This window comes from Prunus dulcis, chromosome 4 (genome assembly GCF_902201215.1).
Source record: "Prunus dulcis chromosome 4, ALMONDv2, whole genome shotgun sequence".
Taxonomy (NCBI): domain Eukaryota; kingdom Viridiplantae; phylum Streptophyta; class Magnoliopsida; order Rosales; family Rosaceae; genus Prunus; species Prunus dulcis.
Genome location: NC_047653.1, coordinates 11,917,116 through 11,943,384, shown reverse-complemented (window position 1 = coordinate 11,943,384; position 26,269 = coordinate 11,917,116). Strand labels below are relative to the sequence as shown.

The window sequence follows — 26,269 nt, the reverse complement described above, 5'->3', positions numbered from 1 at the left end:
TTGAGGAGAGGGGTTTATATAAATATTTATTAAGTGTATGTGAGTTTCGAACTTCTGCTCATATAAGTGGAGATGGAAGAGTTCAACCAACTGAGCCATATCCTACTGACAACTATAGGTAACGCTTTGTACATAAAGGTCGTATAATTATGAATATACAGATATGCATGCAACTTCCGAGAAGGAGAAGAAAGCTCTCTCCACGAAACCAATGTGGTTGCTAAAAACCCTCAACAAAAACAGAAAAAAAAAAACAAACAAACAAACAAACAAACCAAACCAAAAAAAAAAAAAAAACACAGAATATTAAGAAGGTTGGAAGAAGCTCCCCGATAAAACATTGCATATCGCCTGGGGCCTGGCCCTTTGGTCCCTTCCCTTTTGATTGTGTTGTTTGCTGCATGTAATTAATATGCATGTCATATAGTGATTAATATGGTTGGCCCCTCAGCAATGCCAGTATATATCGCCTTCCCTTTTCCTGGAAGTTCTCTCCCTCAATTTCGTCCACTTGCTTTTTGTCTAATTATTGTCTCTCTCTCTCTCTCTCTCACATAACACATCTTCCATATCTCATCTCACTCATCACTTTCTTCACTACCTTACAAGCTATGAATATGATATGATCAGCTACCTCTCATCTTTTTCAAGTGCAAATTTCCTCTTACAATAAATAAATAATTTACATATATATATATATATATAGGTGATGTCATGATGAGGTTATTGTTGTTGATATATTTCATTTGGTCATCGGATAAGTACGGGCATCATTTGGCCTGCGACCCATGGGTCGAAGTGGGTAGTTCGAGGTTTAATGGGCCAAAGTCGGTTTGGCCTGATGGTTAATTCCGTTCGATCCGACTCATTTTAAAATTAAACTGAATTGATTTGGTGGTATAATTCGATAACCCGATTATATTCTGAATCCGTTAACTCATTAAGTTAACAGAACCAATTTGGATCTTGCTTAATCTAATCTGATAATGATCCGATTCAATTTGATATAACATATATTTCAATTTATTTTATTTTATTTTCACTTACTATATATATATATATGCATATGCAACAATCTTGTGAATAAATAAAAATATTTTTCAATTATTTGTATATATGACATAAAATAATTCGAATCGGGTGATCGAATCCGGTATTGAATAATTTAACAATTTGGATATGGATCTAGTTGTTAATGATCCATCAGATTTTCAAATCGGATCAGGTCATAATTTTTTAAAATCGGGTCAGGTCGGATTTCAAGTGCTCCGCTCCATCTCCAACCTGTTTACATACCTAGGAGGGGTACATTTTCCCCTTATTTTCCCATTTTTCATGCAACCATTTCCCATGCCTGGACTTACCAAATATGGGAAAGCAATTGATTTACTATCTCCAAGCCTCCTTTTTCATAAACCAAACGTAACATGAAGGAAAAATACTATCAACATGCCACATATATGTGAGGCATGTATAACACATGAACAACATAATAAAAGTCATACATATATCAAGAAAGTCTGCGAGAGAAGCAGTTTTGTTAGGGTTTGGATAGCATGGGATTATGTCCATTTCATTTGCATGTGTATTGAACTCAAATTGTACATCAAAATCCTTACATTATATATAGAAGCGTACGTACTAGCTTGCAAGATGGATCCCTACAATCACAAGTTTTTAACAATAAGGAGCCAGTCGTGCTTCACTACTAATTATACTCTTAACACATAAGAAGAATTGAATTGACTCATCAAAACCATAAAAATAAAAATAAAATAATTTATACATGTGTTGAACGTTGAAATGTAAATGAATAAAATATTTATAATTATACCACGTCACCGTATTCCAGTTTCGTATAACAGCATCACACAGTATTAGTGTTACCATCACATATCCCCAAATTAACAAGTCTAAAGACCCCAACTTTTTGCTACAATTTTAACATAGAATGGGCCTTTAGAGCATTTTGCATTACTGGGCTCCTCCCACAACATCACAGTATTTACTGGACCAAATCTCACAAAACGTTCTTATTACAAAGAGAGGCCCAAGTTTCTTCCACATCTTTCTTTTTTATTTTCCAATCATCATACAATAATATGTCAAAAGAAAATTTTATCAATAGAAAATTTTCGAATGGGAAAATTTTGCATGCTAAATTATGGGTGGACCTTACTGCACATCACTAGCCATCACCTTCCTATTAAATTTCAGAAAAATGGGTTATTGGCCCGTTACTAGCAACATTAATATTGTTCTTAACTTAGTCATTTATAAAACTCAGTATGTGTGAAATTTTATCACAAAAAGTCTCGATGATATTAATAATGAAATTATTCATTATATATTATATTTTACTTAATTAAGTTTTTAATGTAAGACTTATATTTTTCAACACCTTCATATTTTTGGATTTTGGATTTATTGCCAAAGAAAAAGAAACATGCACCTTCCCCTCTGTCTTGATCCAGAGAACCTCTCTCTCTCTCTCTCTCTCTCTCTCTCTCACATATCTTCTTCAACCTTCCTCCATCTCACCGCAAACACTTCTCTTCCACACAATTCCAATACAATTCCTTTGCCCCACTAGTTTGGCTCGACAATTTACAACTGCCCATACCTCCACCTCCTCAGCAACAACGCCAAGATTTCCCCCACTATGTAATCATATGCTACCTAGGACCATCACGTGAAATTGCCATATCATCCATCATATGTCACAATAGCCTCTAGGACTATGAAACTAAGGTAATTAATTGGATATTTCGAATTTGATTAAAATTTACATGATATACACACTTATTAACAACGTTCAATCTCATTTAAAATCAGTATAAAAAACACACGTAAGTTAGACCAGTTGATTAAAGTAGTGAACCAGCCTCACAAATAACATAATTATAAAATGAAAAATTTGTTTAACTTGCCATTAAGAAAACGAGTAATTTTTCTCATTTCTTAATGGAAGAAACTAATACCGTTTTATCTAGTAAATAATCCTTTACTAATGAAAGAAATTAATTTTGTGTATTATATTTATATATATTCCTTAGGACATGGACACAATACCGCCATGACCCCAACCCTTTCCCTGCCCATAACCTCATGGGCCCCCCCTAATATTTATCTCAATATTTTTTTCCCTATTTTATATTAGACTAAATAAACCAATAATATCTCCCTATCCGCTAAAATAAATGGATTAAAAAAACCAAAAGATGAGGCCAAATTATTATTATTAATCATTACATTAAGACGGAGCCGAAAGCCGAGGCATGGATAGAATTAGGTATGGGTCTATGGGCCCAAGCCAAGGTAAACATCCGTAAGACGTAGCCCACGTGGGCGTCACGTGTCCTCAAGGCCCCTTGTGGCGTGAGACCCATCCACGTAGGCGACACTTGAAATCCGGAGGTGCCCACAGGTTGTACTGTGGGTCCGCCACGTCAGCATCGAATCCAAGGAAAGAAAATATCTGGACTGAGCCCGGTAATTGCTCCAAGACACGCAAACTTTCGCTCCCCAAACTATGCGACACGTGGTGCTCTTGGGTCGATGCTGGCTTTGTAAATTTGTAGTGGCAGGCCGAGTATATAGGATTGTAGGGGAGCGCACATACCATTCCAACTCGTCCGCCAACAAACTATTGCCACGCGGAGGACGATGCGTTCTCACGTGCTGATCACGTGAGCTTTGTATGAGTGGCGTGGGTTAAACTGAATTTGAAATGCGTGGACCTCAGTGCAGGATATAAAAACTAAACGGCCGCGGGGCATGTCGTAAAGAAGAAGCTAATAACTTCGAAGGAACTGGTGAAGATATTTTCCCAATTTGCTTCATTCGCCGAAGAAAGACGCAAATACCCCTGATCCCACTGTCGCAGGCACTACAAAGTTAGGGAATTAAATCTGAAATAAAGGGCTGTTTCCGTAACCCATTGCAACGCTGCAAGTTCTCCCATATATCTTGCTCTGCTCTGCGGTTGAGAGAGATAAACGAAGAAGCAGAAAATGAGAGAGTGCGAGCTGTGTGGACTGAGAGCTCGGATTCACTGCGAGGCGGACCAGGCGAAGTTATGCTGGGACTGCGATGAGAAAGTTCACGGAGCCAATTTTCTGGTGGCGAAGCACCCGAGGAACCTCCTCTGCCATGGATGCCAGTCGCCGACTCCATGGATGGGCTCGGGACCCAAGCTTACGCCGACCGTCTCGGTATGTGAGATTTGTGTCGAAAGGCGTGGAATTAAGTTTCAGCGGCACGAGGATCAAGAAAGCGAAGCAGAGAACGAAGACGATGTTGATCTTGATGATGAGGAGGAGGATGATGATGGTGGTCATGATGGTGAAGATGTTGATGATGATGCTGATGATGATCATGATGATGATGAGGATGAAAATCAGGTCGTTCCGTGGTCTAGTTCGCATTCGGCGGCGGCAGAGCCTCCGCCTGCGGTGAGTTGTTCGAGTAGTGAAGAAGAAGAAGAGGAGGAGGAATTTTTGGTGGTGTCGAAGCGAATGCGAGAGAATGCGGATCCAGATTCTGATTTGGGAGGCGACGAAACGTCGTCGTTGGCTTCGCTGAGGCTGTTGAAGCGAGCGAGACCGGGCGAAGAGAACCGTTTACTGAGTGAGAGATCAAGTGAAGCGGAGTTAAGATCAACGGCGATCGTGAGCTCAATTGAGAGTCTTCAAAATCAAACGGACGTGATCAGCGACGGTGATGATCAGGCGTCCGCCGCGGTCCTCGGGATTTGCGAACCCAGAAGAGATGGTCAGAGCCGTTGATATTAATTCATTTTAAATTCCTAACCACACAATACATAGTGCTAGTTGTTGGATTGAATGTTGATATTGTCCATAATAACCATATGAAATTAATATTTGACCCCTTGATTTTCCAATCAATGTAAGATTAAGATTCGCTCCAATTTAATTAATGTTGACATTTTGGTGTGTATTTGCAAAATTAAGTCTCAACCTCAGAAATAAAATAATTTATATGTGGGTGGGGGCCTCAGTTGATTTTTTCAAAAATAAACGCGGATTGAATGTATGGAGATGGAGAAGATGTGGTGGCAGTTGATAACTTGTGGAACTAGTGGTCGATGGGATAGCCAAACTCCTCCTTATTTTAATGTATGGTATGAGGAGTAGGAGGAGGAGGAGGAGGCTTGTTTGGTGAAGAAATAGAAATGTTTTATTTGTGTTGGTTGAGCTTTTGACTTATTTCAATTCTTGGAGGATATAATATTATTTGGCTTTTAATTGTCACTACAGTACTAGTTGCGTATGTTGTGTTCTTGCGAGGAACATGCATACATGATGCATGAGTTGATGAGGCAGAGCCAGCCAGCCCCAACATGTGAAAAGAAGAATGAGTTATGCTAGCATCAGTTGTTCACGTAATACGTGGTTATGAGGCGTATATGCATGTGAGTTTTATAATTCATTTGTTATTTATAATCACTTACGTGCACGTGAATGACTGATGTTAGATCTTCTTAAAAAGAAGATAAGCTACCGTTCTTGTCTAGAAATTCGAATCTGAGTCTACCATGATATCATACTTTTTCCATGAATTGACAGGGTAGACCCAAGACCCAATTCTCAAGGAGATTAGATAAGATTAATCTTAATCGCCCTATTCTAAAGCAAATAGCTTATGCGTTCATTGTCAGTCAAACTTCAAAAGGATGTGATTGAGATTTGATTTTTCACCACACATCCATGTTGAAAGACTAGGTTGTGTGTGATGCAATGCAAGTTGACCAACAATTTGGGCAACGTCAAGAGACAAAACCCAAATGCAAAAACGAGTCGTTTTTCGAAAATAAATTAGTGAATGGGGGAGAAGCCTTTACTAACCAACAAATCCCTATGATCATATCCAAATGGGATATGGAATAAGGGCTCGTTTGATTCATGAGAAATGAGATTTGGAAATGATAAATCAATTGCTTTTCTATGTTTGGTAACTCCAGGCATGAGAACGTTGACTGACCCATAGGAAAGTAAGGGGGAAAGTGAAGTCCCTCCCAACTTGGATTTTGTTTTCCCTCCTCATGGAAAAATTTGAGAAAATGAGCCAATATTAAATAAATAATTTTCATGACCATTTTGTCCCCATTAACAATTTAGAATTACAATATATCATTATATACATTTTTTTTATTTGATTTAATATTGGTATAATTGAAAATTTATACAAACTTTGTTTTCTATTCTTACTCAAAACAAACGTAGAAAATGAAATAAAGTGATATTTCTAGGTTACTTTCCGAGCATTACCAAACGTGAGAAAAGAATCTTTCATTTCCCATCCCTTGAAAAATGACATGGAAAATTATTTCCCTTCAAATTCATTTCATGAATCAAACGAAGCCAAAGGGTTTGTGCACAAAAGATGGAAGGTTGTGTGATATTGAGGGCTTGAGAAGGTGCATGTATATTTGCATACATTCAAATTCAGTTGATAAGGATGCATTTGGCATGTAGCTCTTTGTTTCCACGTACCATCATGCTTTAACCAATTTGCTTTCATCCACAACATTCACTCTACCATACCATGAGTCATCTAAAAACTGTTACGGTTAGTCACCCACACAAATATGGGTAATCTTTTACCATAGATCTGAATCCTACAAACTGAGTCACTAACTACCCCAGTATTTTACCTTCGTCACAACATCCAAAATCCAATGGCATTTAGCTTTTTCCTCATGGAGAAGGGCAGCAAATTCACTGGTTTTTCAGGAACACAATTACTTGTTCAAGAAAATGGAAAAGAAGAAAGAAAGAGAAGGAAGTTCCATTGTCAAATCATGGACACGAGAAAAATGAATGGCTTCAAAATATTACGCGGTCCAAATTATGGTAGAAAAGAAAGTACCTTTTCATACCAAATGATTTAGGGTTGTCTAGCCATACAAATTAATAAACATGTCTAGCAATTTCTGATGAGAAAATTATTGGACACAAAAAGATCTAATAATTAAATTTGCATACTAGCAAGCAACAACAAGCACATCCTTGAAACTAAAGGGAGACAAATGAGTCACAAAGCAATCGAACAAAGTAGGAAAGGCCTCACAGAATCCCATAAACCTCATTCACCATACAAATAGCATCTTCAATCCTCCCAGAAATTCATACGTTTGAGAAAGAGCTGTTGGAGAGGAGAGAAAGCAGTCTTGACTCCTGCAGTCTGGGCTCAACGTGTCAGCCAATCCCAGTTGACTCAAACTTCTACACAAACTGCACAATTTAAAACCATGTTGACTTGGTCACACTCTACATAAACACCACAAAATTGAACACAGACGAAGCAGCACCTATTTTGCATGAAAATCGTGAACAAAAATAAATGAAAGCTGCAGGAAATGTACAGAAAGAAAAGGCACCAGTGTTTACGAATGTGTGTGATTATGTCTACGTGGATACAAGCTCTTACACAACAAAATACAAAAGTATCCAAAACAATTGAAAAATGTGTGTCGCGACAATAGTGCAGCAACATATTATGATCAAGCAAAAAGAGAGATTTAGCACAACAAATGCTTACCTGTACTTGAGAGGATTCAACTACGACTCGGAATACATACTAAGCATCTGCACAAAACAAACAAATATAGTGTCATGAATACATAAATTATCCAAAGATTCACTCTATAGATCAGTATAAAGTTCAGAACCCAAAAATAAAGAAAAGAACATCCACAAACAAACACTTTTCATATGATTACGTAAACTGTACATTAAAATGTCTCCACTGCACTAACCAGTACAGAAGAGACATGTCCCATAGCTCATAAACCTATTAGAATAAAAACTAACAAGAAGACAACAAACTGTACACATGAGCTGATATCATGCAAAAATTCTATATTATAAAGATTTGCTGCTACTTAAAACAAATGAAAGCATATCATTTATTGTAAAATATGTGTGAAACAGTACAATGCATGTCAATGTCGTAATCCATTGCTGGATCAACTAGTATAGAGTGAAAAAATTTAGAAAATGTTCTAATTTATCCATCTTGGGTACAGATTACAAAGGTAGCACCACCCTAAACACATTCACCAAAGATTCATGGGTACAGGTACAAAATGTTCTCAGGGAAATGCAAAAAGGTAAAACAAGAGGAAATTCAAACCCCATTAAGAATAACCATTTTGACAAAATTTCGTCACTTTGAGAATTTCCTTCCAGAACATTTTATTACCTGATGACGTGATATGAGTCATACAGTCACATCAGTTAAACTTACTGACAAAACAAACTCTTATGTTCTGCTTACTATAAGCCAGCAGCACTTCTAGAAGCCAATGATTGTGCGTGCGTACCTATCCTCTTTAACAACCACAGAGGAAGAATTTGGATCACCAGAAAATTAATTTATCACTTTCTATAGGTGCAAAAAGATGTGGTTGGGCCCTGACAACTAGACATGTAAAGAACAGCAAACCTACAAACCTACTTAGTGTTTTATTCTTAACCATTATACATGAACCCTGATTAGGTCCATGAGCAAAGCCATTCGTCTCAAAATAGTATCATGGGACTATCCAGCAGAGTGGGAATACAAGGGAGCTACCAAACTATGAGCAGCAAACTAGTTAAGTAAGCATTGGCCTCTTCTTAGCCAACTGAACCTACAACTAAAGTTGCCAGCAATGTGAACAACCTCCTTAGCTACTGAATCTTATACAGAACATAGACCTATGCAAGATGCGGTCTAGGAAATGACCAACTAGCAAAATAAGTCGTATTTGCAAATGAATATTCCCAAACACATGATAAATATGCAAAAAATTTCAAAGTTATACCGCTTTTGGCATGGGGAACATATTCTGACATTTAATGATAGCGAGAGGTGGACTTGCTTTTATTTAGACGAAGCATCTGGCAGCACTACCAAAGGGTAAAAAAATTCCAAACAATAGTTTTTCTTTGCAGAAAAAAGAAAAGGATATTCTCATAGGTAGGATATTTTAGTGATAAAGCTAACCAGACCAAATCTCATGCATATAAGGATCGTATATAGAATTTCATACAGCTTATAGTGGAGATTGGAAAGACCAAGCAACTCTAAAAGTAAAACAAACTTAAATACATGCTAATCTAGTTCAAAATATTCTTTTCACATTCAAAGAACCTCATGATGCTTCAGAGAGCAGCCATGAGTTGTGAACATTGCAAAATATCAAACTTTGCTTAATCAACCTTGGTTCTGAAAATCCATAATATATACAATAGAAACGATTTGCAGTTCACAATACTTCGGAAGCAAAACAACAATGAGGAGCACAAGCCCTCACCTGATATAATAATTTCAAATTTCCCTTTGCAGAAAGTTAGATTGCTCATCTAATTGCATCAGTAACTCCTAAACAGAAAAAGTTCCCATTTGTAGCTCTAATATCAGATATATGAAACAATCATACACCCCCATTGCTACCAACAGACATATGCATATGGATGTAATGTGCGCCAATCATACCCAACATGATATAATCGCCAGTTAAACAAACTAAATCCTAATCAATTAATAAAAGAGACCCAAATTTGAAGTTACTAGCAATTGAATCAGCGAAAAAGCCCTAACCTTTTTTATGCTCGTCCTTTACCACTGGCTTGATCACGGCTTCTTCCTCCTCATCCTCTTTAACCGCAACAACAGCAGCAGGAGCAACAGCAGAACCACCAGCACCGGCACCGGCACCATTGTCATCATCTGGAAACCGTACAACAACAACAGGGCAAACACAGTGATGAACGCAATAATCGCTCACACTCCCAAGCCTACCGTCATTCCCACGCTTCGCGGCACCAACCCCTCTGCTCCCCATGATCACGGCACTGAGCCCTAGCCTCTCGACCTCCAAGCACAGCCTCTCCTTCATGTCATGGTCCTTAACGATGTGGATCTTGAAGGGAATCTGAGCCTCCTTCAAGGGCCTGGCGAGATCGGCGGCCTTGGAAGCAGTGAAGGCATCAAAGTCATTCTCGAGCTTCTTCTGCTTGACGGAGTCGTTTAAGGCGTGGTTGTCGACGAAGTCAACGTCGTCGTTGGTATTGATGGAGAGGTCGACGGAGCCCCAGTCGGCGCCGAATAGGACGGAGGTGGGGCTCACGTGGAGGAGAACGACGGCGTCTCCGGGGCGGATGTAGTGGTCGACGGCCCAGCGGACGGCATGGGCGCTCTCGTCGGAGAGGTCGACAGCGACCCCGAGCTTTCGGCGGGCGCCGGCAGTGGGGGTGGGAGTGGCGGCGGAGCCTGCGGATGAGGTGTGGTGACGTGGAGAGTTGGGGTGGTGGCGTGGGGAATTAGGGTGGTGGATTCTGATGTGGGGGAGTTGGGGGTCCGATGGGTCTTGGGGTTGCGGGGACTGAGGATGATTCATTTGGGTTTTTGCAGAGGTTTCAGGTTTTTTTGTTTTGTTCGGTGTTCGTTTGTTTGGATAGTCGGAAAATGAAAAGGAAAACGGATGGGAAAGTTGGGAAGTGACGAGAGGGAGAGTGGAGATATGGGCTTAAATCCTTATCATCATTTATTATTATGCGCATATGCCAAAGTCCAACACAGACAGAATGACACTTGTTTTGTTTCTTTCCGCTTTCCTTTTTCTCTTTTTTCTATTTGAGATGAATGGGCTTGGATTCAGATTGTCTGGTAGATTGAGCTATGGCCCAATTTTTGCTTTAACTCAACATCATTAGAATAGAACCCAATTTGTAGGCCCACCAGCTATATTTCAGTTCGCATTAAAGGAGGGGAGTCATTGTATGGTGCAATAATTCTATTGTGAGGTCATATCTCTTAATCGTTAGATCAGACTAACCAATTTCATCCAACGGTTAAGAGATAGGACATTACCTAAGGGCCATATATAAGGCATTCACTACAGAATGACTCTTTTGTGGTGAGGGTGTCATATAAGGATCATAGATATGGACCTTCATATTAGCCACATGATTTATCTGAATAGTAACTTCACTTAAGTTTAATGAAATGATCATATGACTAATATGGAGGTCCGCATGAGGGGTCTATGTATGGCACTCTCACTATAGAATTTTATTCCTGTAAGGAAGTTTGGATCCTAATTCGAATCATGTTATATGTTTCATAAATAAATAAACAGACTAAATTGTAGCAGTGGTATCTGAATTATATGTCGATATGCATTTTCACTCTTGAGGGTCAATAATAGTTTATGTGGCTTCCCTGTAAGGTTTTGCATTGCACTATCGGTCATTTTTGTCGATTTCGAATTTTTTTCTATTGAATGTTAGGGAAAATGAGGAATATTACATGATGAAATTACAAAAAATAATAAATAACTAAAAAATGAGAAGAAAAACATATAAGGGGAAGATTAGGGAATGAATCAGTCAATAATGAGGTCGGGGAGATCGAGGAATGAGTCACTCGATAGGGATGTTGGGGAGAAAGGGGGCTAGGTCCAATTTATAATGAATAAGATGTCTTTTTTCTTGGACATGAACAATGGATATGGGCACCAGTAAATTTAGGAATTTTTTTGCGGAGGTGCACTTTTCAAAGGCACAAGACTTGATCCATGAATAAATTTTTATAAAGATTTAGAATTCTCTATAAATAAATAAAAGACTTGATGTGGTGGGGACGTAAAAAAATAAGGATATGAATATGATATTTTATAAAGACTTTTTTATTATTTAGCTAAGATGTTTTGTAAAGACTTGGATGGAATTCTCTCCAAAAAAACACAAAAAGAAGACCTTGCTGTTGAATTTGGGTCGATGGCTTTTGCCATTGGAACTTGGATGTTTTGTATTAAATCATTAATAATAGTATATAATACTGATTATGACGAAGTGCATGTCTGAGGGCACTTTGGCAGCAGGTTTCGTGGAATTAGGCCTTTTTTTTTTTTTTTGAGCTGGTCCAAAATGAAGTCGTTAAAAACTTTAAATATATAAATATATATATATAAGCACTGTGCTACGCGCAGCAGCCCAACAACATAACAAAGTCACTAAGGCATTTCCTCAAGCAGTTTGTGGGCACGTGCACCTCCTTACACCTCTATGAGACCACCACTGGATATGGACACTTATATTAACTTAATTGCGGTGAATGACCTAAGCTCAATCCCATCTTAATACAACTTTATAAATTGGAACTTAAGAGTTAAGGATCTAACCCAATTGGTCCCACCTATTAGTATAGTAGTCATGTTGCCGGAGACCCCCAAAATCAAGTCCAACTTGGTGATACAAGTTTCCAAATCAACTATCAAACAAGTTTTTGACAAAAGACCCAAAAGAAGATGGTTTTTGAGATAGGCTAGCTGCGGCCAAAATGTGATCAAGTTTTTGGCATCTTACTAATCTTTCCCAAACCATAAGCTTTGGTTGCTTGAGTGCTTGGGGGCCCTAAACATACATGCATTTATCCTGCGAAAACAAATTTGAAGTTTAACCAAATATCAAAATGTTTAAATTGACATGTACTGACTTTCTTGCTTGGATTGATAAACAAATAAATTTTTAAGTTCATATATTAAAAAAAATTCTATCTAAATAGTTGCTATTTCTAAAATCATGAGAGAGTAAAAGTTTTAAGAAAAAATAAAGAAAAGAAAACCATGTACGTACCACATCGCCACCATCACAAACTCTACCACCACCGCCTTAGAATTAGCAGCGCCTTTCACACACTTAGAATGAAGTCTTTTACTCCATATCTTGGCATATGATCAATGGGTCAAACTCACACATTGTGTTTAAATATTGTTTTGGTCAAACAAATTCCCACTAAAATCATGATATTTATATGTTCATACTTAACTTCCTGTATTGAATGAATCTAACATGTATATATATTTATAATTGCAGTATCTACAACCCAAATTCAGGTCAGTTGTCATCTGATCTTTTCCAATACCACCCTAAAGCTAGCTATTGTTCAATCAAATTAAACAGCATAAATATATAGATTAGAAAGGATTGATTATTTCTTTTTATTTTGTTAATTTCGAATAGAGAATTTGTGCCATATATCCATCAAGCTGCCATTGATTAACACTGGCAGGCAGCAAAGCAAAAGAAAAGAAATATTTATTAGACAAACAAAATAACCAAAAACAATAGAGCAAGAAAAGAGGAAGAGAAAAGGAAAACCTGGCCTATATATATATATATATATATATATATATATATATATATATATATGCAATGCAACCAATGAAATTAAAAGGGAGTCGGAAAAAAAGCTTCTTCCATCAGGCCATCATGCATATAGAATAGAGATAGATAGCCTTTACTTATAACTTGTACTGAGAGACTCCCTCCTACAGACTCTCTCTCTCTCTCTCTCTCTCTCTCACAGAGTGACCTGCCTGCCAGCTGCTGCCTGCATATTTATGTAATATCTATATACTCATTACACAGATTTGTACTGACCACACTGATCACCTGCTCTGCTCTCTTGTATATAGCCTGGTGTACCCAGCAGCAGCCACTCACTGGTTTAATGCAGACCGGTACAAAACCTGTCCTTAAACCAAGCTACGTTAATTAATATATACATATATATATATATATACACTCGTTTTGAGAAATTAATTGTTGCAATATTTGCTTTTGCTTACTTTTCTCATCAACCCCTTTCCACGTTTTTCAAAAAATACCACAACGTTTTGTTGACTCTCTCTCCCATAAGCAGAAAGGAGAGATGCCTATTCGTGTTTCAGCACCTAAAACCATACAAACTAACTCCAGAACAGAAAGAAAAAATAGAAAAGAAGAATTAATTCCCAGTTTAAAATTTAAAGAGAGCAAAACCAACAGTGAGTTGAAGATGATCAGGTTCTAGGGCTTTGATCATTTCCGCTTTCAAGTAATATATACAGTCTGTATGCTCAGAGCTTATACACAGTTTTTCTTTTCGTTCTTTTCAATAATATTCTCAACACATGAATTGAACATATAGCTATCTCGACCTCCAATGTAAAAGAAAAAGGTTAGCTCTTTTTTATTGGTCATCAAAAGAAAAAGGGTTGGCTATACAAAGGTTTCTGACCTAGTGACCATTAATATTACAAACAGTAGAATATTGGTCTATGCTGAAGAATCATAATTCGTTAGGACTCAAAATTCCGCATTGGAAAAATAGCATATCGTAAGAGCTCTTGGATATCCTTCCGTGAGCTGGTTTTTAAGAGCAAGTTCTACCCATAGACTCTTAACATAATTCTTATAGAAAATAAATATCCGTTAGGTAGATAATTATAAATCTTCGTGACAAGGGGATATGTATTGATGCCTCATTCATTAAGCAACTACAACATATATCTGGCTGAAAAACTTGAACAACTTTGGTTTACAGCAGTACCAAAATGGAATTGTAGCAATCAATTCTGGTCACATTTTTTCTTTCAAAAGATTACAAAGATGTGGGATCTCCCTAAATAGAGAGTTAACTAAAAGAACAAGATATATATATATAGAACTCAAGACTTAAATGAGAATCTAAAAGTAAGTAGAGAAAAAATAAAAGAAATTAACATAGATCCCATGAGAAATTAATAAGGGCAACTTGGATGGAATTAAAGCAAACAACTTGTGGAACAAACTTTGGAGACAGACAGAGCTAGCTTTAAACATGGATTTTAAGCTTGTATGGGAATTAATTTGGAGATGATATGTATGTCAGTTTAACTAACAAAAAAAGGGAAATCAAAAAGCTGTATCTTGGGTTCTTTTCCCGACATGCATTATAGATGAGCACAGCAAAAACACCAAAACAGACACCTTGATTTGCTTCTAAAATGAAAGCTTGAGTGACAAATCAACAGGATTATGATAACTGTCAGCCCCAATTCCATAGCCATAACTAGAAGCAGTAATATCAGAAGGTTCTTCATGGCTCCCCACTGAAACTGAAGCTTCTGCTGTTTGCCACATCTCTGGCTCCTTGGGACAAGTGCCTCCTCTCATCTCACTACTTTTGCCACCAGCAGCTGGAAAGAAATCATATTCCATGAAAATACCACCACCAGCTGAGCTCCCTTTTCTGTGCACTGCCCTAACCTCTACCCCCTACAAACCCAATACCAATCAAATTACATGAGCAATTCAGCAAAGCAGTATTTAATCAGTATATTCAATCAAATTTAAAAATGGGTAAATATATTCAGACTAACAAAAGAAAAGAAAATACATCAGTCTACCAAAGCAAATATATTCATATTAGACTCACATTTTTTGCTTCTTTTATATGTAAGATTAAACTTTATGCTTGTCCTACCTGATCATCATTGCGGTAGCCCGAGTGAGCTGTACTTCTCCCCACCACTTGGCCACCACCGGCTTCCGGGTTCAATCTGAGAAAACCAGAACAGTTGATTGGTAAACTAGCCTCAGATTTGCCACTCCTGCCGTTTAAGCCCATGTAATTCCGACTATTGAGCCTCTTCTTCTGCTACTCAAAGAAAAAAAGATACAAAAAGGTCAGCAAATTTAAGCGTAAATTGAAAAAAGACAAAACAAAACAAAAACAGTGGGAAAAAAGTGTATTAATGTAACAGTACTCATCAACTAATATATAGTTACTCGGTAAACTTTGTCTTAAGAAAGAATTGTCTTAAGAAAGAAAGACTTCACTTTTCCCACGTTTTCTCGGAAACCAAGCAAGTTGTCTTATATATATATATATATATATAAAATAAATATAAAAAAACAGAAAACTAAAGAAAACTATACACCTTCTTGCAGCAGATATCACAGCAATCAGAAGACAAAGGTTGAACCTTTGGTATTGAAGAGAGCTCTTTCGAGGTCTCATACACAGCCCCAACTTCAAACCTCTCCGGAGCCCCGATTGCATACGGACTCGGGTTTAGGTCCACCACCAAATTATTACCTCCGGCATAACCAAACCCAGAACCATTCCCAAACCTCTGACCCACAAAACCAAACAAGCCATTACCACCAGAGCCCTTGATCAGCAGTGGTCCATTGTAGCTGGATGCACCATACTGTACTGGAACACTGGCAAGCGGGCCGGGTAGGGTTCTGGTGGGGTTCTGGTGTTGAAAGTTCTGGTACTGATGATGATCAGGAAGATTGACAACTTGGGGTTGGGGTTGCAGTTGGGGCAGTTCCGTCATTTTCTTCCAGCGGTCTTGGAGCCTCAGGCGCTCCAGCTGAGCAACACCAAGACCTCTTTGTGGTTGCTTTTTAGAGTTTGAGGCTTTGCCGGATTTCTTAGTGCCCTTGGTGGATTTGGTGGACTCGGGTTTGGATTCCTCGTAGAACCCGACAAGGGTTTTGGTGGGTTCTTGTGTTGTGCTCTGTTCTGAGGCCATGAGCAGCATTGGCGTAGCCATTTCAGCAAAAATGATGATCAAGCTTGAAACTTTAGTGTGTGAAATGGGTTTTGAGAGAGAAAAAATACTTGGGTTTATGTCAATATTGGAAATGGAGAAATGGGTAATGTTTTTTGAGAGAGAGAGAGAGAGAGTTTTGGCTTTGGCTTTGGCTTTTGTTTTTAAGGTTGGAGATGGGTGTGTTTGATTGAGAGAGAGAGAGAGAGAGAGAGAGGGAGAGAGGCAGAACAGAAGGGTAGAACTACTGGGGATGTGTGTGTGTGGAGGGCTAAAAGGACATGGCAATGCCTCTGCTTTGCTCTTAATCTGTGTTTGTGTAATTTGTTCTCTGGTGACTTTTGCTAGCTCCAACCCTCTTTTCTGCTATTTCTCATCACACAATCTTCTTGTCCTTTGTAAATGCTCTCAAAAAAGGACATTGAAATAGCAAAACTGAGCTTGGACATAGCACCTTATCTATTCCACATAAAGTACAAATCCCATAGAGAATTCTCCCCAAGCCACCCAAAGTCCCTTAACTGTATGTCACGGTCCAATCAAAACGTTGCTTTAAGTGAAGTGCAAAGCACTTGACCAATTGTAGGTAAAGCTAAAGCTACAACAACATAGTACCCAGAGACATGTGTCAAGAGCTCAGAGGACAGGCCAATTTGTACCTGCAGGCATTGGTCGGAAAGCCAAAGAGTTATTTGTCCAGTCTGCAGCTATATAGGTGCGCCAAAACAAGCAGTGCCATTGTATTGTAGCACAGCAGCTTTCACCCTTGGCAAATATGGCAAGAGAATTATTAGGTTTTTGAAGCATTATGTTCAAAAAAGTCAATATCTTTGCCATTTAGCTATCTAGCTTTTATGACCCAATGGGTTATTAGCCCTCTGATCATGATCACCATGATCATCGTGGCCTATGGCTGATGGGGGTTTTTGGGGCTCCAGAAAAGAGAGAGAGCTCATCTTGAATCTTGATGATGATGATCAGGTGGTGGGTGTGGAGGGTGTACTAACAGTCCAACCCTTAGTGAAGAAACTGCCTCTAGCTATATAGCTCTCTGGCAATCATATTGTAGAGCAAGATATGGCTATTAAGAAAGTGAATCTGATGCCTCTATATGGTACAGGCTTAGGCTTGCAATGATGCCTTCCCTCTGTATTACTATTACTCATACATGTGTTAACATCAGAAAGCTATTTGATGAGACTTCATGTTATTAGATAGTAGCTAGGGCTTTTTGAGTTGGGAACAAAATTGAAAGAAAACAGACTTATTCTAACTAGTAATTAATGTACATTTATCATAAAATGTTTAAAGGGGGCACCCTTAATTGCTAACGGGATCTAGCTCAATGCAAAAGAGTCTTAGACTTGCACACTAGTAGTCTCACATTCGAATCCCCGTAACACCCTCTTGATTTGGAGTAATTAATCGTTTCGAGCATCATAAAAATAAAATTAGAAAAGAGTTGAGTTAGAATAATTGGGTTCATACATTACCCGAAAAAAAAGAGAAGGTATTTGTGATATTAATAAACTCCTTTTGTGGGAAAAATATTTCAAGAACAATAGTTCCAATGTGAACTCCAACCACTAAATGATATTGATTTAGTTTCTTTTTAAAATATTAAAAAAATCATATATAACAAACCTAACCATTGATGATTCAAATGCATAATGACAAAAGGGGGGACCAAATGTTCTAAAGGAAGAAACTCTCTTTCTTGGCCGAAAAGTAGGTGTTGTTTCTCCAAAGACCGTCAATACGTTAGTCATGATGCACGCTTTACTAGCAAATGAAGATATATAGCAGAAAATTAATTTTGTGAATCAAAAACTATGATCCGCCGATCATTGGAAAATATATAGCAGAAAATTAATATTGTGTTAAAAGTATGTGTTAAAACCTCTAATACGAGAAATAATTAAAATGATGATATTGGAATACAGCCACGTGATATAATTCGTTACGACGAAGAAGCTCAATACGAGACTTTACCTAACTAGCTAAAATCTAGTCTAGACATTCAAGATTAGCAACAACTACCCAGATTTTTTTTTTTCTTCTTTTCGTTCACAAATAACATCGGAACAAAATTGATCTTCCTTCCTTCTAATCATACAAAGCAAAGTGTAAATGAATGAAACACAATATTTTTGTACACAAATTAAGCATGTTACAGCGACATTACGCACTTTCTTTGGTCAAGGGCCCAAACCGCGTGACCAACCAACGCGTGTCCATATAACCATATGAGGAAATACCGTCCGCTCCGGTCCATAGAGGACCACCGTAGGCGTCTGTAGGGTATGGTAGGGTGTACAAACTCGCGCCGTCCTAATCCCACGTAACCTCGTGACAATCTCTCCAATCATCACCTTCCACGTCACCCGGCGGGCTCCACTTTCCTTTTATGGAATTTTCTCTTCCTTGGATTTTTGGACCGTAAAGAGCGAATCGAAATTTAGGCCCCTAGGTACTATTCTATTTGTAAAAGGATCTCCGTTGTGGGGTCCACAGCAGGTGGTCCCATTCTACGTGGCAGGTGGGGGCCCATAACATGGGAGAGTTGATGTTTTTTTTTTAAATTTAAATTTTTTTAAAATATAACGAAATCTGATATAAATGTTATGTTTGGGGTGTTTGCTGGGTTTGGATAGACATGGTGGATTATCGGCGTCTGGTGAGCAGATTGTGCCCCTGCATAGAATGATTGAGAGAGGAGAGGATGCGCCCACATACACAATTGTTGCTTTGGTTGAGGACCACTTCACACGTGTTGCTTCCACTTTTTTTTCTTTTTTTTTTTTTTTTTAAATTTACAAATTGTAAGCTAATCTAATATGTAGGGAGGAGGATTGAACTTGAATGCAAGAATATTGTCACACTGGATTAACTAACTGACCTAACTCACGTCTGTTATTGCTAAGCATTAATGTGTTTTTTTGTGTGGGCCTATTTAGTGTAATTTTCCTAAGCAAATTGTCTTGAAGATAGAAGTGGTAAGAAGTTACAATACTAGATTCGGTTTGGACAGAAGTATTTAAAAAAGGATCTAAATTTGAGTCATTTGGAATCCATTAGATTCAAGGAGCTGCAATTTAAAACATCTTAAACTCCCTTTTAAGTTTTATGGTAATAAGAAAAACATGCAAATATGCATATAAGATAAATTCAAATGACCTTGTGCTTATAAAGATTCGAACCTAAAACGTCTACATTTTTACCATCTTCATGAATTACAACTTTAATCAAGTTAATTGATGAACGTTAACGATGCCAATCAAAACCAAATTGTTGAGATCATCACAATCCCATTTAGATTTTACTTGGTAGGTATAAAACAATTGGACTCGAAGGGCATTAAAGAAAGAATTGGTAAGCAGTTTGTGTCCTAGATGTTTCCTAGTGGTTGCTATAAGGAAACCAGAGAAAAGAGCAACTGCTAGTTCTGGCTTTATGCAACTTGTGAAAGACCTAACCATTTTTGAACAAAATAACCACACACACACACACACAAAAAAAAAAAAATTAAACCCCTCCATGCCCCACCCTTACATAAAACAGGACCACACAGGCCACAGGGGAGATATAATTATTTAGATCTGTATCTGAACTGAGATTCGGTCTCTTTCTCTGATGAGTTACTTTTACCATATTGCCCTCAACTACCATCCTGAAATGGGCAAAATGTGTCCCATATGGCATGCATGGCCCAGTGAGGCAGTGGTACATGCAGATTTAGCACATGTCTTACGCTGGGATAGGATTTTGATGGAGGGACCAGATGAGCAGCATGCTGGGGTGGGGTGAATCTGGGCCGTTCAAGGAAGACAAATTTGTGCAAGAAATATTCGGTTTCTGTATGGCATTTATGTACACTTGGGTGAATTTTGCATGCATCAAGAAGTCGCTGTCATCTGTTATTTGTGTTGGCATTGCGAGATTTCTGTACAAAACGAAAGACTCAGACTTGAACGCAAGATATGTCTAGCTAGAAGCTAGGTGCATATAAAACACACTTTTTATTAATGCAACCCCACCATACAAAAGGAATTAAATAAATGGGAATCCATTCTTTTCTTAATTATAAGTTTTTTTTATACAAGCGATAATCTATTTTAAACTAATCTAAACTATGGAGAGAGGATTCAAATTCGGGTGCAAAATGAGAAGGACATTCATTTTAACCAACTTGGCTAAGCTCATGTCTACAAGTTCTTAATTATGAGTTTTTGTTTGTAGTATTTGCTTATAACAAAAGGGGAAAAGGGAAAAACATATATAAGAGATTATAAACCTTGGTTAGGCAAAGATTCTTCTCCTTTCTTTCTTCTAATTTGGAAAATGACCCACACAAAAGGGAAAATGTCTGCTGCGTTGAGACTTTAAAACAGAAATCAATATGGCAGTAAGATTCTTTACTTCTTATCTTCTTCTTTTCTCTCTCTTTATTTGGTATACGATCCACAGAAAAAAAGGAGGTTTCTGCTGCAATAGAGACTTTGAAACAGAAACCAACACCAATTAATTTCAATAACTTACAGGGATAAACAGGAAAGTGGAAATGGAGATGACAAATTATGATTTCCAAATGGTGGGGACCAAAGAAATATGCCTCAAGTCAAACCAAAAAGAAGAAAAAGCAAAATCCCTTGAGTTTGCCTAGAGAAATATATTTACAGTTATAAAATAAAGTGCATGTACAAAACTGGAGAGCTCACTTCTTTATCTATATTTACATATTCAAAGTAGGTTTTGCAAAAGCGACACTCTTAGGGAGGATGAATGAGGCACACAACATCCATTTTCCTGGTGCAACAAGGCGTACCCTACGCATTTCTACATCAACTGCCACTTCTGAAAGTGCAATTCTTATTCTCTGCATTGATTAACAAAAAAAGACGTAAAAATAGATGAAGGAAAAAAGTTTAAAAATTAACTGAAATACACAAACACGTGAGTATTCAGCAACGTACCTGATGAAAGTCAAACTCCGGATCTTGAGCCTTGGAGAATCCATAAACATGGATCATTGGCAAGGTAAATTCTTCATCCATGGATCTGTCTACTAATATTCCTCGAAATGCATCTGTCCAAAGAGACAAAATCACACAGAGAGAAGGACAGAGAGGGTTTAAGTATTGCATAGCAGCAGCAATCCAACTTTAACAACTTCAGAAACCAACTGATTTACAGTTAACTACTCTTTCACATATAGCGAACAATAGTGACCATCAACTAAGGTGTCCCTTCCTTCAACAGGTTCCACAAATATAATTCTCTAAATAAGACAACTAAAGTCTAGCAAACGATACCCAACTAACTAAAATGTGACCCAATCCCCTAAGAACCAGGTGATCGCTCTGTTTAGAAACATATAATTAGTGAGTTTTGCCTTCCCATCAATCATGTATCATTAATTGCATGTGCACGAGGACAAACTTAAACTATGATCAAGTATAAGTGAGCAATTACACAAACCAACAGTTAAAAGGATGAAATTTACTTGCATTCAATAAGTAAAAAGGGAATAAGTCCAACACACCTAGATACTCTGCAGCGTCATTTGGCAAATTCATTACCACATGAGTTATGGATTTGGCTTTATCACTTGCAAACATAGCATTGATGAACCTCCTTCCATCCATGTTAAAGACCTAATGAATGGTAAACACATCCTTAATATGAAGCATACCATTTTATTCTTCACATAAAACATCCATCTCATTAAGTTAATTGGCGCTTTGAACAACCCATGCTAGGTATGGGGTATGGGAAGGGAAAGGTTACTGCCTACACTCACCCCTTAAATCAAATAGATATAATTATAATTAAAAAAACTTTGATCCTATTCATGAAGAGTCTAAAATAACAATCCAAGAAGAGAAAGTTTGAAACAATCTGGTGATTGTTTGCAGTTTACTAACTCACAAAATCTGGCATGTTATTAAAATTAGTGAATTTATGATACAATGAATTCAGGTTTGTCCCTTTGCATCAACCAGAACCATTCATAGCAGTTTAAAGTTCAAGCACTACAAGAATTTTAATCAATTTTTAGAATAGATTGTGCTTACTAAGATCTGCATCAAATAAGCCAATAAGTCTTGCACCATCAATCAAATTAAACTCATTATTTTCTTCGATGCAAATTATACTCGTCATTGGTTAGAATCATATCATGCTCTGGCTTTTTGTTATTCACATAACCTCTTTAGCACCCAAAAAAGGAATGGTATTGTATCTCGACCAAAAAGAAAGAAAAAGAAAAAAGCAACTGTTTTTAGATACAAACAACTGCAATTAATTCTTTCTTACCTTAATTTTCCTTTCAAGTTTGTTGAGAACACTACTTCTTTCCAGATATTCAATTGCGTGGGGATTCAAATCATTGGCGTATACTCGTTTTACAATCCTTGCTGCAGACATTGCTATTGGACCAACCCCAGAGAAAACATCACCTGTCAATCACAAAGAAATATAAGTGCATGAAAGTAAACAGCCCAAAATCGATACATTAAAATTACAGGAGGTGAGAAAAGTAGAACTTCTTTTCCCAGCATTATTTATTTATTTTTATGAGACAGTTACATATTGTCCCCCAACACTCCCACCCCAAAACCACCAGGACGGACACCCTTCCGCAAAAACAAGAAAAATTAAAAGTAAAATTGACCATTATCAAAGGCCCATAGAGCACAAATTTATCTTTAAAGATAAAATAAGGACATACACACAACATCATTGCGCGTAAAGCTGTTCAAAAGCCTTTGTCTTTCAGTTGCAAGCCTGGAATTCCAATACCTGCACAAAAGAAACATAAGAAAATCCTTGCCAGTCATTCATTTTCATAATATAAACAACAGCCATTGCTGACAGAAAAAGGAATGAGGAAACACAAAACACAAAGTCATCAGACAAAATGTCGGGACAGTGATTCTGGTTGACATTCATTACACCTCTGAATGTCTTTTTTCCTTTTATTCACAATTATGAAGTTCATGAAATTCTAGTCAACTTTTATGTATAAATGAGCTAAGTGTCCAATAAAACTCTGCCCCTAAGATCTAGAACCAAACCAACTTTGGCGTACACTGCTCAAGCCAAAGTTCCATATCAAATTGGTGTTCACAACATCCTGATCCCAACTATCTTGTCCCATGTGCATGAACAAGGGTCAAGCACAGTGAAATAATAAAGTCAAGAGATGGGAGGGGAAGAGAATGTTATCAACAAAATAGCCAAAAATTTCCACACAATGGCATAATTAGCATAGAACTGATCAGTTTCTGTATTAGTAAAACAATTACTCAAAAACTCAAATGACTTGCAAGGTAAGGAACATACACTTTTGCTAGATCAACCTGAAAGCGCAGCCCATTTTCAACTACTGTAGTCACAAGGGAATGATTCCCAGATAAAACCTCAAGTTGCATTGTTCTGTAGTCATTATCAATGGCATCAATTTTATTGACAACAGTCTGAATCTTTGGCTTATGTTTATCAAGAACCACCTGTGTATAGAAAATAGTTTCCTCCCCTGATTAACTAACACAATGATCAAGCAGAAAATTGTGAAAATGGAAAAATCACTAGATTCAGAAAGCACCTTTGCTATAAGCTTTTTGTATGGTAAGTGCTCATCTCTCAGGTTTAGATGTGCAATATGCCCAACTGTTTCAAAGGCTGAAGGAATAGTCATTCCTTCGGGAAGCAAAGCCTCCAATATCTGCCATAAAACTTTAAAATCATCAATATTTTGACCTTTCAGTATTCCTTGGTGCATCAAGTTTAATCAACATACACGTTTAGTTATAACTTCCACTACTTGAACAAAAAGTGTTCCAAACTCAATCATGGAATGGAAGAGGGGGCACAGAAGCTGAGCTTGAAATATTTATCTGATACATAAAAGGTTTGGGGCTGGAAATAACCAATGCATGATTTAAAAGCTCACAATAAATCCTTTAAATGAGGAAACTAATTAGCAATGAACTTTTTTTAAATATGTTTTTATAGTTCAATTTGGTGCAGTGTATGATGAATCGGTATACTGCCACGGCATATCTTGAAATACCTCATTCATCTGCCAGTAATCATAAAGTAGAGTCAGTTTGCACCTCACAAGCTCCAAAGTAGGGCACATACTTTTCCCAGTGTTTTCTTTCATCAGCACCTAAAGGATAGGGCAAGAACATTAGAAAATAGATATGGTGTCACAAGCCATTGGAATATAGGGTCATAAAGGAAAATGGTCATATGATGCACCAAAACCTACAGAGAAAAATCATCCGCATACAGGAAATTGTATAAATATTGATTCCCCTGTCTGGTAGATACACCAGTTCAGTGTTTCACAAAAGCCTTAATTACTATTTCTACAGCTATCATGTGTCAATTCTCACCCCCAAGATAATTATGAATCTAATGGGGTCTTCCATTTGGAAGTGTCACAATTCACAACTCCCGTAAAAGGATCAATACTAACCTTAAAATAGTGATTTTAGAAGGCTGAGGCATTACACATTAAATTTGGAGGTGGATTGCTCTTTTTTGTCTCCAACTGAATGAGAGTACCACCTCCCAAGTTGAGAAATAGTGCATATCTTGCAACAATCAAGAGCAAAAATTTTGCTAAAATTCTTTCATGAGGTTCCTAACAATATTAAGAACTTCCCATATGCAACTCACTCTGCCCACGAGAATGCTTTACATTTTCGATGATGAGCCAGGCCTATTAAGCAAAGGCAAAGCAAGTATCTATCTTTTTCTAAGACAAAGCCTATCAAATTTGTAGCATATTCCATCACATAACAACAATTGCTAGATATTACTGGAAAGAAAATCGCAATTATTGGTCACAACAACACCTTGATTGCCTCAGGCAAGTCCTCCACGCTTCCATTCGCGCACCGCTCGTCCAATAGCAACAAGCGGGTCGAACCCCTCCATTTCTTCCTGCCCTCAAACTCATCCCCCAACAAACCCTTCAAGTCTTCCCCTTCCTCTTCTTCATCATCCACAACCTCTAGCACTGAGAACTCACCCTTCCTCAATCTCTTCTTCCCTTCACCGCCTTCATCTTCCTCATCCCTCCTCTTCTTCCTCTGGTTCGGCCTCGACATCTTCGCAAGGTTCCGAAACTTCACGTATCCACGCGAATCGAATGTCTTTGCAAGCTTTTCTCTGTAAAGCACAGGACTTAAAAGCTCACCATCACCCTCGGATTTTCCGTACATCCGGCGGTTCAACGAAACAAGGGCATTTTCGTCATCGGCTTCTCTGCTTGGATTCGCCAGAAGCTCAGCGAGCTCTTCTTCCACTTCGTCTCCGGCGACTCTGGCGATGTTGCGAATGCGAGGCCAGTTCAGCAAGTGGCCCCGGAGGCGGCTCTCTAGGGCAAAACAGTCTTTTGCAGGGACCCGAAGCGCAGCAATGTCAAAAACCCTACTGAAGCTTTCTGCGTTGATTAAATTCTCTTCTTCTTCTTCTTCATTTTCTTCCTGTAGTTGTTGACGGTGAGCGGGTTTGGTGAATCCTGTGATGGGAAGTTGAGATTGGGGAATTGTAGGGTTGGTGCCCTTGTGGAGGGAGGGTCCATAGAAGAAGAGATTTGGGTCTGAAATCTGGGGTTGAGTGGTGGTGGTGAAGTTGCAGAGGGAAAGGATCGTTAATTTCTTGGGGAGCGAGGATATTTTGGGAAGGAGGATTATTGAGGGGAGAGTGGAGAGGAGAAGAGAATGAGGTCTGAGAAAGAACTTGGTCACCACCATGTTACAGGTGCTGTGGCTGAGGATCGTTGATTTGGGTTTTGCCGGGAAATCAGGCCCCATAAAGGCTGTCGGAGGGTTTAAGATGCTGTGCTACGCACGTGACCTTGGCGATAATATTTTG

The 26,269-nt window shown here is 38.0% G+C and overlaps 4 protein-coding genes across 5 annotated transcripts; 1 reads left to right on the top strand and 3 right to left on the bottom strand.

Moving 5' to 3' along the window:
• The first annotated feature begins 3,715 nt into the window (after positions 1 to 3,715).
• LOC117626685 (zinc finger protein CONSTANS-LIKE 2-like) lies at positions 3,716 to 4,979 on the top strand. The gene has a single exon (XM_034358491.1). It carries the CDS (start codon positions 4,014 to 4,016, stop codon positions 4,785 to 4,787), a length of 774 nt encoding a protein of 257 aa, XP_034214382.1. The 5' UTR covers positions 3,716 to 4,013; the 3' UTR covers positions 4,788 to 4,979.
• A 1,845-nt stretch (positions 4,980 to 6,824) lies between these two features.
• Positions 6,825 to 10,562, bottom strand: LOC117624559 (universal stress protein PHOS32-like). The gene is made up of 3 exons (XM_034355877.1): positions 9,610 to 10,562; positions 7,564 to 7,610; positions 6,825 to 7,256 (listed from the first exon to the last, which is right to left on the bottom strand). The coding sequence occupies exons 1-2, from the start codon at positions 10,406 to 10,408 to the stop codon at positions 7,603 to 7,605; spliced, it is 807 nt and encodes a 268-aa protein (XP_034211768.1). The 5' UTR covers positions 10,409 to 10,562; the 3' UTR covers positions 6,825 to 7,256; positions 7,564 to 7,602.
• A 3,953-nt stretch (positions 10,563 to 14,515) lies between these two features.
• On the bottom strand, positions 14,516 to 16,559 carry LOC117626241. Its single transcript, XM_034357904.1, has 3 exons — positions 15,758 to 16,559; positions 15,301 to 15,474; positions 14,516 to 15,092 (listed from the first exon to the last, which is right to left on the bottom strand). The coding sequence occupies exons 1-3, from the start codon at positions 16,379 to 16,381 to the stop codon at positions 14,817 to 14,819; spliced, it is 1,074 nt and encodes a 357-aa protein (XP_034213795.1). The 5' UTR covers positions 16,382 to 16,559; the 3' UTR covers positions 14,516 to 14,816.
• Positions 16,560 to 20,946: 4,387 nt separating this feature from the next.
• Positions 20,947 to 26,248, bottom strand: LOC117626367 (tRNA (guanine(37)-N1)-methyltransferase 1). 2 transcript variants are annotated; one of them, XM_034358030.1, is made up of 9 exons: positions 25,246 to 26,248; positions 24,453 to 24,551; positions 23,985 to 24,104; positions 23,723 to 23,889; positions 23,109 to 23,179; positions 22,694 to 22,836; positions 21,921 to 22,032; positions 21,352 to 21,464; positions 20,947 to 21,254 (listed from the first exon to the last, which is right to left on the bottom strand). In XM_034358030.1, exons 1-9 carry the CDS (start codon positions 26,206 to 26,208, stop codon positions 21,111 to 21,113), a joined length of 1,932 nt encoding a protein of 643 aa, XP_034213921.1. In that variant the 5' UTR covers positions 26,209 to 26,248; the 3' UTR covers positions 20,947 to 21,110. The 2 variants fall into 2 exon arrangements, 1 of the variants encoding a protein (XP_034213921.1); XR_004585552.1 differs by lacking the exon at positions 21,921 to 22,032 and having other exon boundaries at positions 25,246 to 26,218.
• Between the last annotated feature and the right edge of the window lie 21 nt (positions 26,249 to 26,269).

What these genes read in the sequence shown, in the direction of transcription:
- LOC117626367 (XM_034358030.1), bottom strand. Translation starts at nt 26,208, where the DNA reads ATGGGGCCTGATTTCCCGGCAAAACCCAAATCAACGATCCTCAGCCAC. An exon ending in TGACGCTGCAGAGTATCTAG is followed by an intron (nt 21,465 to 21,920) that starts GTGTGTTGGACT and finishes CTCTTTGGACAG; the next exon opens with ATGCATTTCGAGGAATATTA. An exon ending in CGGAGTTTGACTTTCATCAG is followed by an intron (nt 21,255 to 21,351) that starts GTACGTTGCTGA and finishes TAATCAATGCAG; the next exon opens with AGAATAAGAATTGCACTTTC.
- LOC117626685 (XM_034358491.1), top strand. Translation starts at nt 4,014, where the DNA reads ATGAGAGAGTGCGAGCTGTGTGGACTGAGAGCTCGGATTCACTGCGAG.
- LOC117626241 (XM_034357904.1), bottom strand. Translation starts at nt 16,381, where the DNA reads ATGGCTACGCCAATGCTGCTCATGGCCTCAGAACAGAGCACAACACAA. An exon ending in GTGATATCTGCTGCAAGAAG is followed by an intron (nt 15,475 to 15,757) that starts GTGTATAGTTTT and finishes TTCTTTGAGTAG; the next exon opens with CAGAAGAAGAGGCTCAATAG. An exon ending in GCTACCGCAATGATGATCAG is followed by an intron (nt 15,093 to 15,300) that starts GTAGGACAAGCA and finishes TTGGGTTTGTAG; the next exon opens with GGGGTAGAGGTTAGGGCAGT.
- LOC117624559 (XM_034355877.1), bottom strand. Translation starts at nt 10,408, where the DNA reads ATGAATCATCCTCAGTCCCCGCAACCCCAAGACCCATCGGACCCCCAA.